The sequence below is a fragment of the Rana temporaria genome, chromosome 1 (genome assembly GCF_905171775.1).
Source record: "Rana temporaria chromosome 1, aRanTem1.1, whole genome shotgun sequence".
NCBI classification, from domain to species: Eukaryota; Metazoa; Chordata; class Amphibia; order Anura; family Ranidae; genus Rana; species Rana temporaria.
This window is the reverse complement of record NC_053489.1, coordinates 544,265,644-544,279,308: the sequence shown is the minus strand read 5'-3', so window position 1 is coordinate 544,279,308 and position 13,665 is coordinate 544,265,644. Positions and strand designations below refer to the sequence as shown.

At 49.6% G+C, this 13,665-nt stretch overlaps 1 protein-coding gene across 8 annotated transcripts in view; it reads left to right on the top strand.

Moving 5' to 3' along the window:
* The first annotated feature begins 5,352 nt into the window (after nucleotides 1-5,352).
* NEK1 (NIMA related kinase 1) overlaps nucleotides 5,353-13,665 on the top strand; it is a 177,095-nt gene continuing 168,782 nt past the window's right edge. For all 8 annotated transcript variants that reach the window (XM_040333138.1, XM_040333114.1, XM_040333146.1 and 5 more), the window contains exon 1: nucleotides 5,353-5,603. In XM_040333138.1, the coding sequence (XP_040189072.1) occupies nucleotides 5,487-5,603 (117 nt within the window). In that variant the 5' untranslated portion in view covers nucleotides 5,353-5,486. The remainder of the gene's footprint in view (nucleotides 5,604-13,665) is intronic.

Genomic DNA, 13,665 nt, shown 5'->3' with positions numbered 1-13,665 from the left:
CCTGCGGGGGGGGGGGGGGGGGCATTCAATTTCTTTGCGATTTGTCGTACATTTAAAGTGTGTACATTATTCTTAATAATGAACCAATTTAAAGGTAAACAGCTTGTTTCTCGGAAAAACACCAAAAAGAAACCCACCAAAGGAAGCCCAGCTATGGAAAGAGACCAAACAGCAGATATCCCAACCAAGAAGACCACCAAAATGAAAAGGGCACAGGCTTTTGTATGCAGCTGCTTCAGAGCCATTGTTGGATGTATTGGTTCTGGCCATAAAGCCAATGGACCTCACCGGATTAGAGACACCGGAATTGGTAAGTATTATGGATATTGATGGATACAAGAAACCCTTTCATTGGAACACCAATCTGCTGATTTTTAAATTACGAGTAATTCTTGGAGCTGTATAAACTGAGCCACACAAGTGGTGTCTTGTGTGTTTCAGAGGGGACCGAGTGTGTACAGATGTGAGGGTGGGGGAAGCTGCCTGCATGACTGTGGGATGGCCAGTATTTTACAGGTGTGTGTTTGTGTGTTTGTGGGTGGCTGTAACAGAGGTTTCTACACTGGTGGTGGGTTCCACTCTAATAACTGGAGGGTCTTCCCATCAGCCCTCCATTTTCATTTTCAGAGCCTCTGAATCACCAACTATCAATGTAGTTGGACAAACAAGACAATTGGCTGTTCCTAGAAAAAGACTCAACAAAATGTCTGAGGAACCCACCCAGGGGCCAGGTACGGCTGTAATAACACAGGTTCCTACACTGGTGGCAGCTCCCACTCCAGTAACTAGAGGGTCTTCCCAATTTTTTTTGGGGGGGGGGGGCAAACAGCATGCCACCCCGTCTCGTCACCGGTGGTTTCCCCTGCTCAGCGGTGGTCTCCTGTTCCCCTGCTCTCCACGGGTCATCACTCCCTCCTCCTCGGCGGCCAATCGGGAGTCTTCTCTTTTCGGCCAATCGGAAAATGGGCCTCACACCCGCTTCTGATTGTCCGGATTGAGGATCATTGTTTCAACAGCGAAAATGTATTCACTGTTGTAACACCTGGGTGGGCTCATGGCGCAATGCTCTGTGCCACTGGAACTGGCAAGCAGGGACTACACACAGCATGAGGATTTGCTTATGTGTTGCATCCTCACCAGTCTTCACTCACCCAGCGACATGTGACTGTGAATCTCCTGTCGGGGGGTTGACTAAGGCCCCGTACACACGAGAGGATTATCCGCTGGAAACGGTCCTCCGGACCGTTCCCGCGGATAAATCCTCTGGCGGATTTTGATCTGATGGTTGTACTAACCATCAGATCGAAATCCGCGCGGAATCCATCCGCGGTGACGTGTCGCGCCGTCGCCGCGATGATGACGCGGCGACGTGCGCGACGCTGGAAGGTAAAGACTTCCACGAATGCGTCGAATCATTACGACGCATGCGAGGGAGGGGATCGGACGGATTGATCCGGTGAGTCTGTACAGACCACCGGATCAATCCGCTGGACAGGATTCCAGCGGATAGATTTCTTAGCATGCTAAGAAATTTATATCCGCTGGAAATCCATCGGCCCGAAAAATATCCGCGGAAAAATATCCGCTGGGCCGTACACACCACAGGATCTATCCGCTGGAACTGATCTGCGGATAAATCCCAGCGGATAGATCCGGTGGTGTGTACGAGGCCTAACACCAACTTTTGTAACTGGTTCTGCTGTTCATCCATTCAAGGTATAGTCAGCTACACCCATTTCCATCCCACCCTTATATCCCCATCCAGCTTGCAATACCCTCATTGCGGTTCTATCGAACACTCAGTTTCAGCTGCATTCTATGTGGGTGGTTATACCCTTCGATTGGGGAAATTCCACGCTTGGTCTCTGTGGATAGAGTGATTTACCCTTGGAATAATCTCATCCTTTTTTCCCACTGTCTGTGGAAGAGCCTGTGTATCCCCATGGACTTATTGCAGTGTGGACTGTGTGTAGTGGTGTATGAGGAGTGCTGCCGGCATATATCTGAGTTCTTTGACAACGTTGTCATTTTTTAATGTTTGCACTAGTGGTAGTTTTTTGTATCAATTTATTTAATCATTTTCATTTTGTTCAAGTTGTTTTTTAAGTCCAGAGTGTTCCTTAATAAGGTTTCTTGGTGATCTTCAATCCCCAGGGACCACACCTATTAATATGGGGCCCCAGCATATGGATACGGTTCTGACCTTGAACCACCCTGTGCATCAACAAATTATCTGTCTGCCTGGGTGTCTTTTTATACATTTTTGAGCTCTCTGCCACGAGCCCACCCTATTTTGAAGCCTATTAGAGCTTATGGCTCTAATCAGGTGCTTTAAAAAAACACCCCCACCTCTGTAATTCAGGCGTCTGGCATCATGAAAGGGGCCGGACGCGTGAGTAGAGGGTGGCCGCATCGGTCGTGGATAGATATGGGCAGTGCCGGAACAAGGTCATCCAGCGCCCAGGGCAAAGATGCCAAACTGCGCCCCCCCTTTCCTTTAGGGATAGTGTTAGGGCGCCCCCATTCCTCCAGTAAACCATTGCACCCAGGGCAGCCCCCCTCCTGCCCACCCATTGTCCCAGCCCTGGATATAAGGGGTGGCCTGGAGAGAGGGGGGGGGGTGCATACCTCACAACTTTTTGAGATGGGAATGAGGGACACCTATCAGAAAAAGTATGCAGGCATAGGACACACCCTTTGTCCCGCCCCCTTAAAGTAGAAGTGTATGTAGCGCCCTGCTCCTGATGACCAGGCGCTATGTTTAAATTTAGTGGGTGTCTAAGCTGGTAGTTAGCTCAGACTCTGATGATTAAAACTATATCAGCCTTTATTCCGGCTATGGCTGTGCTTGAAGGGTTTTCCAATTGTTTGCCTGTAGGTGGCGTTACCACCACAGGCCAATGTTGGAACACAGGCAAGCCAGAGTGTATTGGGTGTCTTTCCCTGGAAACAGCCCAGTGGGAGTGGTCTCCCCGCTGGGCATGCTGGGGAAGGATACTTAAGGGTCAGACGCCATTTTCTTGGGTCCTTTTGCCTCGTGGCCCTGCTGGCTTGAGGTATGTGATGGTAAATTTTCAGCCCCGGGACCACGTTGGCCCGAAGCTGCAATTCCGCCTGGTAGGCCCAGTCGTCTTGAATGGGACCTGCACTTTGAAGGTGATCCTGTGCTGTCTGTCCTGCGGGAGGAAGCCACTCAAAGGAGGAAACCAGGGGAGGACCTGTCCCGGAGAAGACCATGCAGAAGGCTGGTATCTCAGGAGAGGCCTGGTAACCTTATTGGAGGATGCACAAATCTACGGGGGTAGTGCTACACGTACAAAAAAACAAGATTGGTTAAACCGACAAGTGCTTTTTTTTCACCACTACTATTCTTTTAGACCCCTTTCACACTGAGGAGTTTTTCAGGCGGTACAGCGCTAAAAATAGCGCTGCTATACCGCCTGAAAAACTCCTTCACTGCCTACTCAATGTGAAAGCCCGAGGGCTTTCACACTGAGGCGATGCGACTGCGCGAGAGAAAAAAATCTCCTGCAAGCAGCATCTTTGGAGCGGTGAGAGGAGCGGCATGTATACCGCTCCTTCCTATTTAAAACAATGGGAAACCGCGGCAATACTGCCCGCAATGCGCCTCTGCAGAGGTGCATTGCGGACGGTATTAACCCTTTATCGGCCGCTAGCGGGGGTTAATACCGCACCGCTAGCGGCCGATTCCTGCGGCAATCCTGGCTGTATAGCGGCTCCCGCTCCAATGTGAAAGAGGCCTTATTCTGGCTTTTGAAATGATCAAATGCAGCAATTTAGAAATCAGATGAAAGGTTAATGCTGGAAAACACTTTTTGATGGATAAAATGTGCATTTTGTATACAACTATATAGATCAGACCAAAATGAGGGACACATGAGGAGGAAAGAGGGACAGAGGGACATTGCTCCAAATCAGGGACAGTCCCTCGAAATCAGGGACAGTTGGGAACTATGCAGGTGTCCCTAATAGACGGGTGCCACTTCTTCAAGTGAATGTCACACAGACTGTGTTGCAATGTGGGACAGCTGACAACTATCCAAGAAAGAGGGCATGTAGCCACCTGTCCAGGATTCACCCGGACAGTCTGGTTTTTAAATCATGTGTCCGAGTTCACCTGAAACCCGGACACATTATTCAGACGGAACTGTGGCTCCCAAGCAGTGGCGGTGCGTCCATAGAGGGTGCCGGGGCGCCGCCCCCTTTGGCTCTCGCACCGCCACTGATACAATATACATAGATTCATGCATTGCATGAATGTATGTATTGCCGCCGAATATTCAGATGGCCGCCCCCCTGGCGAGCGCCGGCCATCTGTATAATGGCAGCTGGTTGGCTGTGGAATTGCCTATCAGAGTCAGCGGCTCTGATAGGCTTTCCGATTACAGCCCTCAGGCTGTAAATGGCTTCCAGATGCTTATCCTTGGATAAGAGTGACAGGCGTTTTAGCCAATCAGGTTTACCGGTTCTGGTTACCGGTAACCTGATTGGTTGAAGCATCATCGAGGGCGGAAGAAGACATCGAGGGACGGTAGAAGCACGGCTGACCCCAGAAAGGTAAGTGCCAGGCGGGGGGGCATTTTACTGGGCACAGTGGCGACAATTGCGGGGCACAGTGGCTACAATTGCTGAGCACAGTGGTGACAATTGCTGGGCACAGTGGTAACAATTGATGGGCACAGTGGTAACAATTGCTGGGCACAGTGGTAACAATTGATGGCACAGTGGTAACAATTGATGGCACAGTGGTAACAATTGATGGCACAGTGGTAACAATTGATGGCACAGTGGTAACAATTGATGGGCACAGTGGTAACAATTGATGGCACAGTGGCTGCGTTTGGCATGGCACAGTGGTGACAATTGATGGCACAGTGGTGACAATTGATGGCACAGTGGCTGCGTTTGATGGCATGGCATAATGGTGACAATTGCTGGGCACAGTGGTGACAATTGATGGCACAGTGGTAACAATTATTGGCACAGTGGTAACAATTGATGGCACAGTGGTGACAATTGATGGGCACAGTGGTGACAATTGATGGGCACAGTGGTGACGTTTGATGGCACAGTGGTGACAATGGGCACAGTGGCGACAATTGATGACACAGTGGCTGCGTTTGATGGAATGGCAGGGTCTCTGGTGAATGAGAGCAATCCAGGGAGATAAATACATCATGAACGGTGACCGGGATAAATCAGGGTGTTTTTTTATGGATTATAGGAAGTCACTACTAGACACTGCCAAGTTAAACTATCCAGGAACAAACATGGCCGCCTGGGTGTCAATGCCTCCGCCCCGTAAGTGGCTCCGCTGTCACTGACGTCTTGTGTGCGCCGCAAGCTGGCGGCTTGCTGCCCAGCAACCAATAACATCACACAGCGGATCGGAGGTATATTGCGCCCGAAGAGCTCCAGCCGGTCCTCACCTCTGCTACACAGTCATGCCGTAACCCCGCCCAATCATGAACAAGTACATCAGAGTCAGTAAGATCGGGGAGGGCTCGTTCGGGAAAGCCATCCTGGTGAAAGCCAAGGAAGATGGGAGGCAATATGTCATCAAGGAGATCAGCATCTCTAAGGTGGGTCCGCCTGGCTCCCTGCCTCTATTTCCTGCATGGGAAACTTTACTACCGGTGACAGCTCACTGAGTGTTACATACAGGAGGGTCTGTGTACTTCATACAGGGAGGGTCTGTGTACTTCATACAGGGAGGGTCTGTGTACTTCATACAGGAGGGGGGTCTGTGTACCCCATACAGGGGGGGGGGGTCTGTGTACCCCATACAGGGGGGGGGGGGTCTGTGTACCTCATACAGGGGGGGGGGTCTGTGTACCTCATACAGGGAGGGTCTGTGTACCTCATACAGGGAGGGTCTGTGTACTTCATACAGGGAGGGTCTGTGTACTTCATACAGGGAGGGTCTGTGTACTTCATACAGGAGGGGGGTCTGTGTACCCCATACAGGAGGGGGGTCTGTGTACCTCATACAGGGGGGGTCTGTGTACCTCATACAGGGAGGGTCTGTGTACTTCATACAGGGAGGGTCTGTGTACTTCATACAGGGAGGGTCTGTGTACTTCATACAGGGAGGGTCTGTGTACTTCATACAGGAGGGGGGTCTGTGTACCCCATACAGGAGGGGGATCTGTGTACCCCATACAGGGGGGGGGGTCTGTGTACCTCATACAGGGGGGGTCTGTGTACCTCATACAGGGAGGGTCTGTGTACTTCATACAGGGAGGGTCTGTGTACTTCATACAGGGAGGGTATGTGTACTTCATACAGGAGGGGGGTCTGTGTACCCCATACAGGGGGGGGGGTCTGTGTACCTCATACAGGGGGGGGTCTGTGTACCTCATACAGGGAGGGTCTGTGTACTTCATACAGGGAGGGTCTGTGTACTTCATACAGGGAGGGTCTGTGTACTTCATACAGGGAGGGTCTGTGTACCTCATACAGGAAGGTCTGTGTACTTCATACAGGAGGGTCTGTGTGTGTACCTCATACAGGAGGGTCTGTGTACCTCATACAGGGAGGGTCTGTGTACCTCATACAGGGAGGGTCTGTGTACTTCATACAGGGAGGGTCTGTGTACCTCATACAGGGAGGGTCTGTGTACCTCATACAGGGAGGGTCTGTGTACCTCATACAGGGAGGGTCTGTGTACCTCATACAGGGAAGGTCTGTGTACCTCATACAGGGAGGGTCTGTGTACTTCATACAGGGAGGGTCTGTGTACTTCATACATGGAGGGTCTGTGTACTTCATACAGGGAGGGTCTGTGTACTTCATACATGGAGGGTCTGTGTACCTCATACAGGGAGGGTCTGTGTACCTCATACAGGGAGGGTCTGTGTACCTCATACAGGGAGGGTCTGTGTACCTCATACAGGGAGGGTCTGTGTACTTCATACATGGAGGGTCTGTGTACTTCATACAGGGAGGGTCTGTGTACCTCATACAGGGAGGGTCTGTGTACCTCATACAGGGAGGGTCTGTGTACCTCATACAGGGAGGGTCTGTGTACTTCATACAGGGAGGGTCTGTGTACTTCATACATGGAGGGTCTGTGTACTTCATACAGGGAGGGTCTGTGTACTTCATACAGGGAGGGTCTGTGTACTTCATACAGGGAGGGTCTGTGTACTTCATACATGGAGGGTCTGTGTACTTCATACATGGAGGGTCTGTGTACTTCATACAGGGAGGGTCTGTGTACTTCATACAGGGAGGGTCTGTGTACCCCTCATACAGGGAGGGTCTGTGTACTTCATACAGGGAGGGTCTGTGTACTTCATACAGGGAGGGTCTGTGTACTTCATACAGGGAGGGTCTGTGTACTTCATACATGGAGGGTCTGTGTACTTCATACATGGAGGGTCTGTGTACTTCATACAGGGAGGGTCTGTGTACTTCATACAGGGAGGGTCTGTGTACTTCATACAGGGAGGGTCTGTGTACTTCATACAGGGAGGGTCTGTGTACTTCATACAGGGAGGGTCTGTGTACTTCATACAGGGAGGGTCTGTGTACTTCATACAGGGAGGGTCTGTGTACTTCATACAGGGAGGGTCTGTGTACTTCATACAGGGAGGGTCTGTGTACTTCATACAGGGAGGGTGTGTGTACTTCATACAGGGAGGGTGTGTGTACCTCATACAGGGAGGGTCTGTGTACCTCATACAGGGAGGGTCTGTGTACCTCATACAGGGAGGGTCTGTGTACCCCTCATACAGGGAGGGTCTGTGTACCCCTAATACAGGGAGGGTCTGTGTACCTCATACAGGGAGGGGTCTGTGTACCTCATACAGGGAGGGGTCTGTGTACCTCATACAGGGGGGGGTCTGTGTACCTCATACAGGAAGGGTCTGTGTACCCCTAATACAGGGAGGGTCTGTGTACCTCTAATACAGGGAGGGTCTGTGTACCTCTAATACAGGGAGGGTCTGTGTACCTCTAATACAGGGAGGGTCTGTGTACCTCTAATACAGGGAGGGTCTGTGTACCTCTAATACAGGGAGGGTCTGTGTACCTCTAATACAGGGAGGGTCTGTGTACTTCATACAGGGAGGGTCTGTGTACTTCATACAGGGAGGGTCTGTGTACTTCATACAGGGAGGGTCTGTGTACTTCATACAGGGAGGGTCTGTGTACTTCATACATGGAGGGTCTGTGTACTTCATACATGGAGGGTCTGTGTACTTCATACAGGGAGGGTCTGTGTACTTCATACAGGGAGGGTCTGTGTACTTCATACAGGGAGGGTCTGTGTACTTCATACAGGGAGGGTCTGTGTACTTCATACAGGGAGGGTCTGTGTACTTCATACAGGGAGGGTCTGTGTACTTCATACATGGAGGGTCTGTGTACTTCATACAGGGAGGGTGTGTGTACTTCATACAGGGAGGGTGTGTGTACTTCATACAGGGAGGGTGTGTGTACTTCATACAGGGAGGGTGTGTGTACCTCATACAGGGAGGGTCTGTGTACCTCATACAGGGAGGGTCTGTGTACCCCTCATACAGGGAGGGTCTGTGTACCCCTAATACAGGGAGGGTCTGTGTACCTCATACAGGGAGGGGTCTGTGTACCTCATACAGGGGGGGGTCTGTGTACCTCATACAGGGAGGGGTCTGTGTACCTCATACAGGGAGGGGTCTGTGTACCTCATACAGGGGGGGGTCTGTGTACCTCATACAGGAAGGGTCTGTGTACCCCTAATACAGGGAGGGTCTGTGTACCTCTAATACAGGGAGGGTCTGTGTACCTCTAATACAGGGAGGGTCTGTGTACCTCTAATACAGGGAGGGTCTGTGTACCTCTAATACAGGGAGGGTCTGTGTACCTCTAATACAGGGAGGGTCTGTGTACCTCTAATACAGGGAGGGTCTGTGTACTTCATACAGGGAGGGTCTGTGTACTTCATACAGGGAGGGTCTGTGTACTTCATACAGGGAGGGTCTGTGTACTTCATACAGGGAGGGTCTGTGTACTTCATACATGGAGGGTCTGTGTACTTCATACATGGAGGGTCTGTGTACTTCATACAGGGAGGGTCTGTGTACTTCATACAGGGAGGGTCTGTGTACTTCATACAGGGAGGGTCTGTGTACTTCATACAGGGAGGGTCTGTGTACTTCATACAGGGAGGGTCTGTGTACTTCATACAGGGAGGGTCTGTGTACTTCATACAGGGAGGGTCTGTGTACTTCATACATGGAGGGTCTGTGTACTTCATACAGGGAGGGTCTGTGTACTTCATACAGGGAGGGTGTGTGTACTTCATACAGGGAGGGTGTGTGTACTTCATACAGGGAGGGTGTGTGTACTTCATACAGGGAGGGTGTGTGTACCTCATACAGGGAGGGTCTGTGTACCTCATACAGGGAGGGTCTGTGTACCTCATACAGGGAGGGTCTGTGTACCCCTCATACAGGGAGGGTCTGTGTACCTCATACAGGGAGGGGTCTGTGTACCTCATACAGGGAGGGGTCTGTGTACCTCATACAGGGGGGGGTCTGTGTACCCCTAATACAGGGAGGGTCTGTGTACCTCTAATACAGGGAGGGTCTGTGTACCTCTAATACAGGGAGGGTCTGTGTACCTCTAATACAGGGAGGGTCTGTGTACCTCTAATACAGGGAGGGTCTGTGTACTTCATACAGGGAGGGTCTGTGTACCTCATACAGGGAGGGTCTGTGTACCTCATACAGGGGGGGGGGGTCTGTGTACCTCATACAGGGGGGGGGGTCTGTGTACCTCATACAGGGAGGGTCTGTGTACTTCATACAGGGAGGGTCTGTGTCCCTCATACAGGGAGGGTCTGTGTCCCTCATACAGGGAGGGTCTGTGTACCTCATACAGGGAGGGTCTGTGTACCTCTAATACAGGAAGGCTCTGTGTACCTCTAATACAGGGAGGCTCTGCGTACCCCTAATACAGGGAGGCTCTGCGTACCCCTAATACAGGGAGGCTCTGCGTACCCCTAATACAGGGAGGCTCTGCGTACCCCTAATACAGGGAGGGTCTGTGTACTACACACAGAGGGACAGCATAGCCCACAGAATATGGCCATGAAAGGGCAGCTCGGTCCATGTGGTATTCTAGCGCAGGAAACAGTTACTATGCAGGACATGACTTCTCAATGTCCACACTTCGCTGTGTTCCCAAGGTGGTGATAGTTTTGGAATTCTTCCCCCATTTTTTTGTTCAGTTATTCTTGTGTGCTTACCAATAGAAGTTTGCAGAACTGTTCCTAATCTGTGATCACCTATCTGACCTCCAGAAGAAATTGTTTACATACAGGGAGTGCAGAATTATTAGGCAAATGAGTATTTTGACCACATCATCCTCTTTATGCATGTTGTCTTACTCCAAGCTGTATAGGCTCGAAAGCCTACTACCAATTAAGCATATTAGGTGATGTGCATCTCTGTAATGAGAAGGGGTGTGGTCTAATGACATCAACACCCTATATCAGGTGTGCATAATTATTAGGCAACTTCCTTTCCTTTGGCAAAATGGGTCAAAAGAAGGACTTGACAGGCTCAGAAAAGTCAAAAATAGTGAGATATCTTGCAGAGGGATGCAGCACTCTTAAAATTGCAAAGCTTCTGAAGCGTGATCATCGAACAATCAAGCGTTTCATTCAAAATAGTCAACAGGGTCGCAAGAAGCGGGTGGAAAAACCAAGGCGCAAAATAACTGCCCATGAACTGAGAAAAGTCAAGCGTGCAGCTGCCAAGATGCCACTTGCCACCAGTTTGGCCATATTTCAGAGCTGCAACATCACTGGAGTGCCCAAAAGCACAAGGTGTGCAATACTCAGAGACATGGCCAAGGTAAGACAGGCTGAAAGACGACGACCACTGAACAAGACACACAAGCTGAAACGTCAAGACTGGGCCAAGAAATATCTCAAGACTGATTTTTCTAAGGTTTTATGGACTGATGAAATGAGAGTGAGTCTTGATGGGCCAGATGGATGGGCCCGTGGCTGGATTGGTAAAGGGCAGAGAGCTCCAGTCCGACTCAGACGCCAGCAAGGTGGTGGTGGAGTACTGGTTTGGGCTGGTATCATCAAAGATGAGCTTGTGGGGCCTTTTCGGGTTGAGGATGGAGTCAAGCTCAACTCCCAGTCCTACTGCCAGTTTCTGGAAGACACCTTCTTCAAGCAGTGGTACAGGAAGAAGTCTGCATCCTTCAAGAAAAACATGATTTTCATGCAGGACAATGCTCCATCACACGCGTCCAAGTACTCCACAGCGTGGCTGGCAAGAAAGGGTATAAAAGAAGAAAAACTAATGACATGGCCTCCTTGTTCACCTGATCTGAAACCCATTGAGAACCTGTGGTCCATCATCAAATGTGAGATTTACAAGGAGGGAAAACAGTACACCTCTCTGAACAGTGTCTGGGAGGCTGTGGTTGCTGCTGCACGCAATATTGATGGTGAACAGATCAAAACACTGACAGAATCCATGGATGGCAGGCTTTTGAGTGTCCTTGCAAAGAAAGGTGGCTATATTGGTCACTGATTTGTTTTTGTTTTGTTTTTGAATGTCAGAAATGTATATTTGTGAATGTTGAGATGTTATATTGGTTTCACTGGTAAAAATAAATAATTGAAATGGGTATATATTTTTTTTTGTTAAGTTGCCTAATAATTATGCACAGTAATAGTCACCTGCACACACAGATATCCCCCTAAAATAGCTAAAACTAAAAACAAACTAAAAACTACTTCCAAAAATATTCAGCTTTGATATTAATGATTTTTTTGGGTTCATTGAGAACATGGTTGTTGTTCAATAATAAAATGAATCCTCAAAAATACAACTTGCCTAATAATTCTGCACTCCCTGTATGTTAAATGGGCTTGTTTACCCATGAGGTCACGGTGGGGGTAAAAACAGGTGGTTGAACCATGTTTTTACCGCCGCCTGATCACTCTCCTTAATACACCATACCCATCCCACTGGTCCCTGCTGTAATTGCCTCCAGGCATGCAGAATTCTCTGTGCCCATGCAGCCAGTCCAGCAGTTCCGGGATTTAAACTCCCCACTATTCTCCATGATGCTCTTCCACCATACAGAAGCAATTCGCTGTGCAGGTGCCAACCAAGACGATTCACTCTAATCCATCCCAGAAGAGCTGCACAGAGAAGGGTTAGAAGAGCTGGCATTTCAAATTCCCAGACCACTCAACAGGCTGCATGGGCATTGACAACTCAGCATCCATGGAGGTAAGTACAGTGGGGAACGGGGTGGGGTGGAGTAGTGTATGATATTAGTTCACCTTTCCCTGGTATTAGTTACCTCTGTGAAGGTGAACTAACACAATAAGCTGTCTGATGGGGTTCTACACATGCCATGGCAAAAGTTATCCCCCCTGTCAGGTTCAACAGGCAGTATAGCCATTAAATGTGACCAATAGAAGGTAATGGGACCAAGACAAATCTGCCCTGGAACCTTGTGCAATGGGTACAGTGTGGTAATACAGCATTAAAACACACCTGACAAACACCTTTAAATGGCAATCCACCACTGATCACCTTTCAGAGAGGCGGCAAGGGCTGTCACATGTTTAATCTTGGCTCTAAGTGCCAATTTCTCTGTTTGCACCATATTGCACCTTTTATTTAGGGACCTGCATGGCCTAAAAATTTTACCCCTGCACTTATTGTGATGTGATCACATTGACTTTTCACTATTGATTCTCATTTATTCCAAAACCAGACAACCTGCTGTCAGTTGCTAGAGCACCCTCTTACTTCAGGCTTTGCCCAGGAATAGGGATGAGCTTGGGTTTGGTCCGGACTTGAGTTCAGACAAAACCCTGAAGGAAGCTGTCACTCTTGCCCAACCATCTGCGGCCAAGGAACTCCACGCCCCACAGCTACTCCTACACAAAAAGGATGGGGATGCTGGAGACATCATTGAGCTAATCTAGCCATATTGGGTCCAAACTGGGACTAAACCCAAGCTTGCTCCTACCCAGGAACATGTGCAATGGAAATTTATTGAGTTATTTACTCAGGATAAAGTGCACAAACCTCCTAGAAATCGAAATTTGTCTTTTAGTTCTCACTAAGTGATAACCAAAGTGGTGGCTGACTTTGCTTTTGTCTTTCCAGGCAATGAGGTCCTATATTTTTATGGCTTAGAACAGGGGTGCCCAACCTTTTGAAGGCTGAGGGCGGCTTAAGTTACCAGTTGTGGGCCACAATGAGCAGAGTGGGCAGATGACAGGTCTGTGTCCAGTCTGCATATGCAAAACAGACATAGCCCAATCAGATGGAAGGTGAGGGATCCACTTCCGTTTTTTTATTTCTTAAAGTGGTAGTAAACTCTGTACTACCACTTTTACCTACAGGTAAGTCTATACTAAGGCTTACCTGTAGGTATAAAGAATATCGCCTAAACCTGTACGGTTTAGGAGATATTCCCCTCGCAATGTGCCGCTGACTGCAGCGGCGCATGCGCAGTGGGAATCCTCGGCTAAAGGCCCGGCAGCCGCCGGACCTTGCCGGAAAGAAGTCTCTCGCGCGCATGCATGGGAGTGACGTCATTGCCGCTCCAGCCAATCACAGAGCTGGAGCGGCGATACCCTGAAGACACGCCGAGGCAAAATGACCTCTC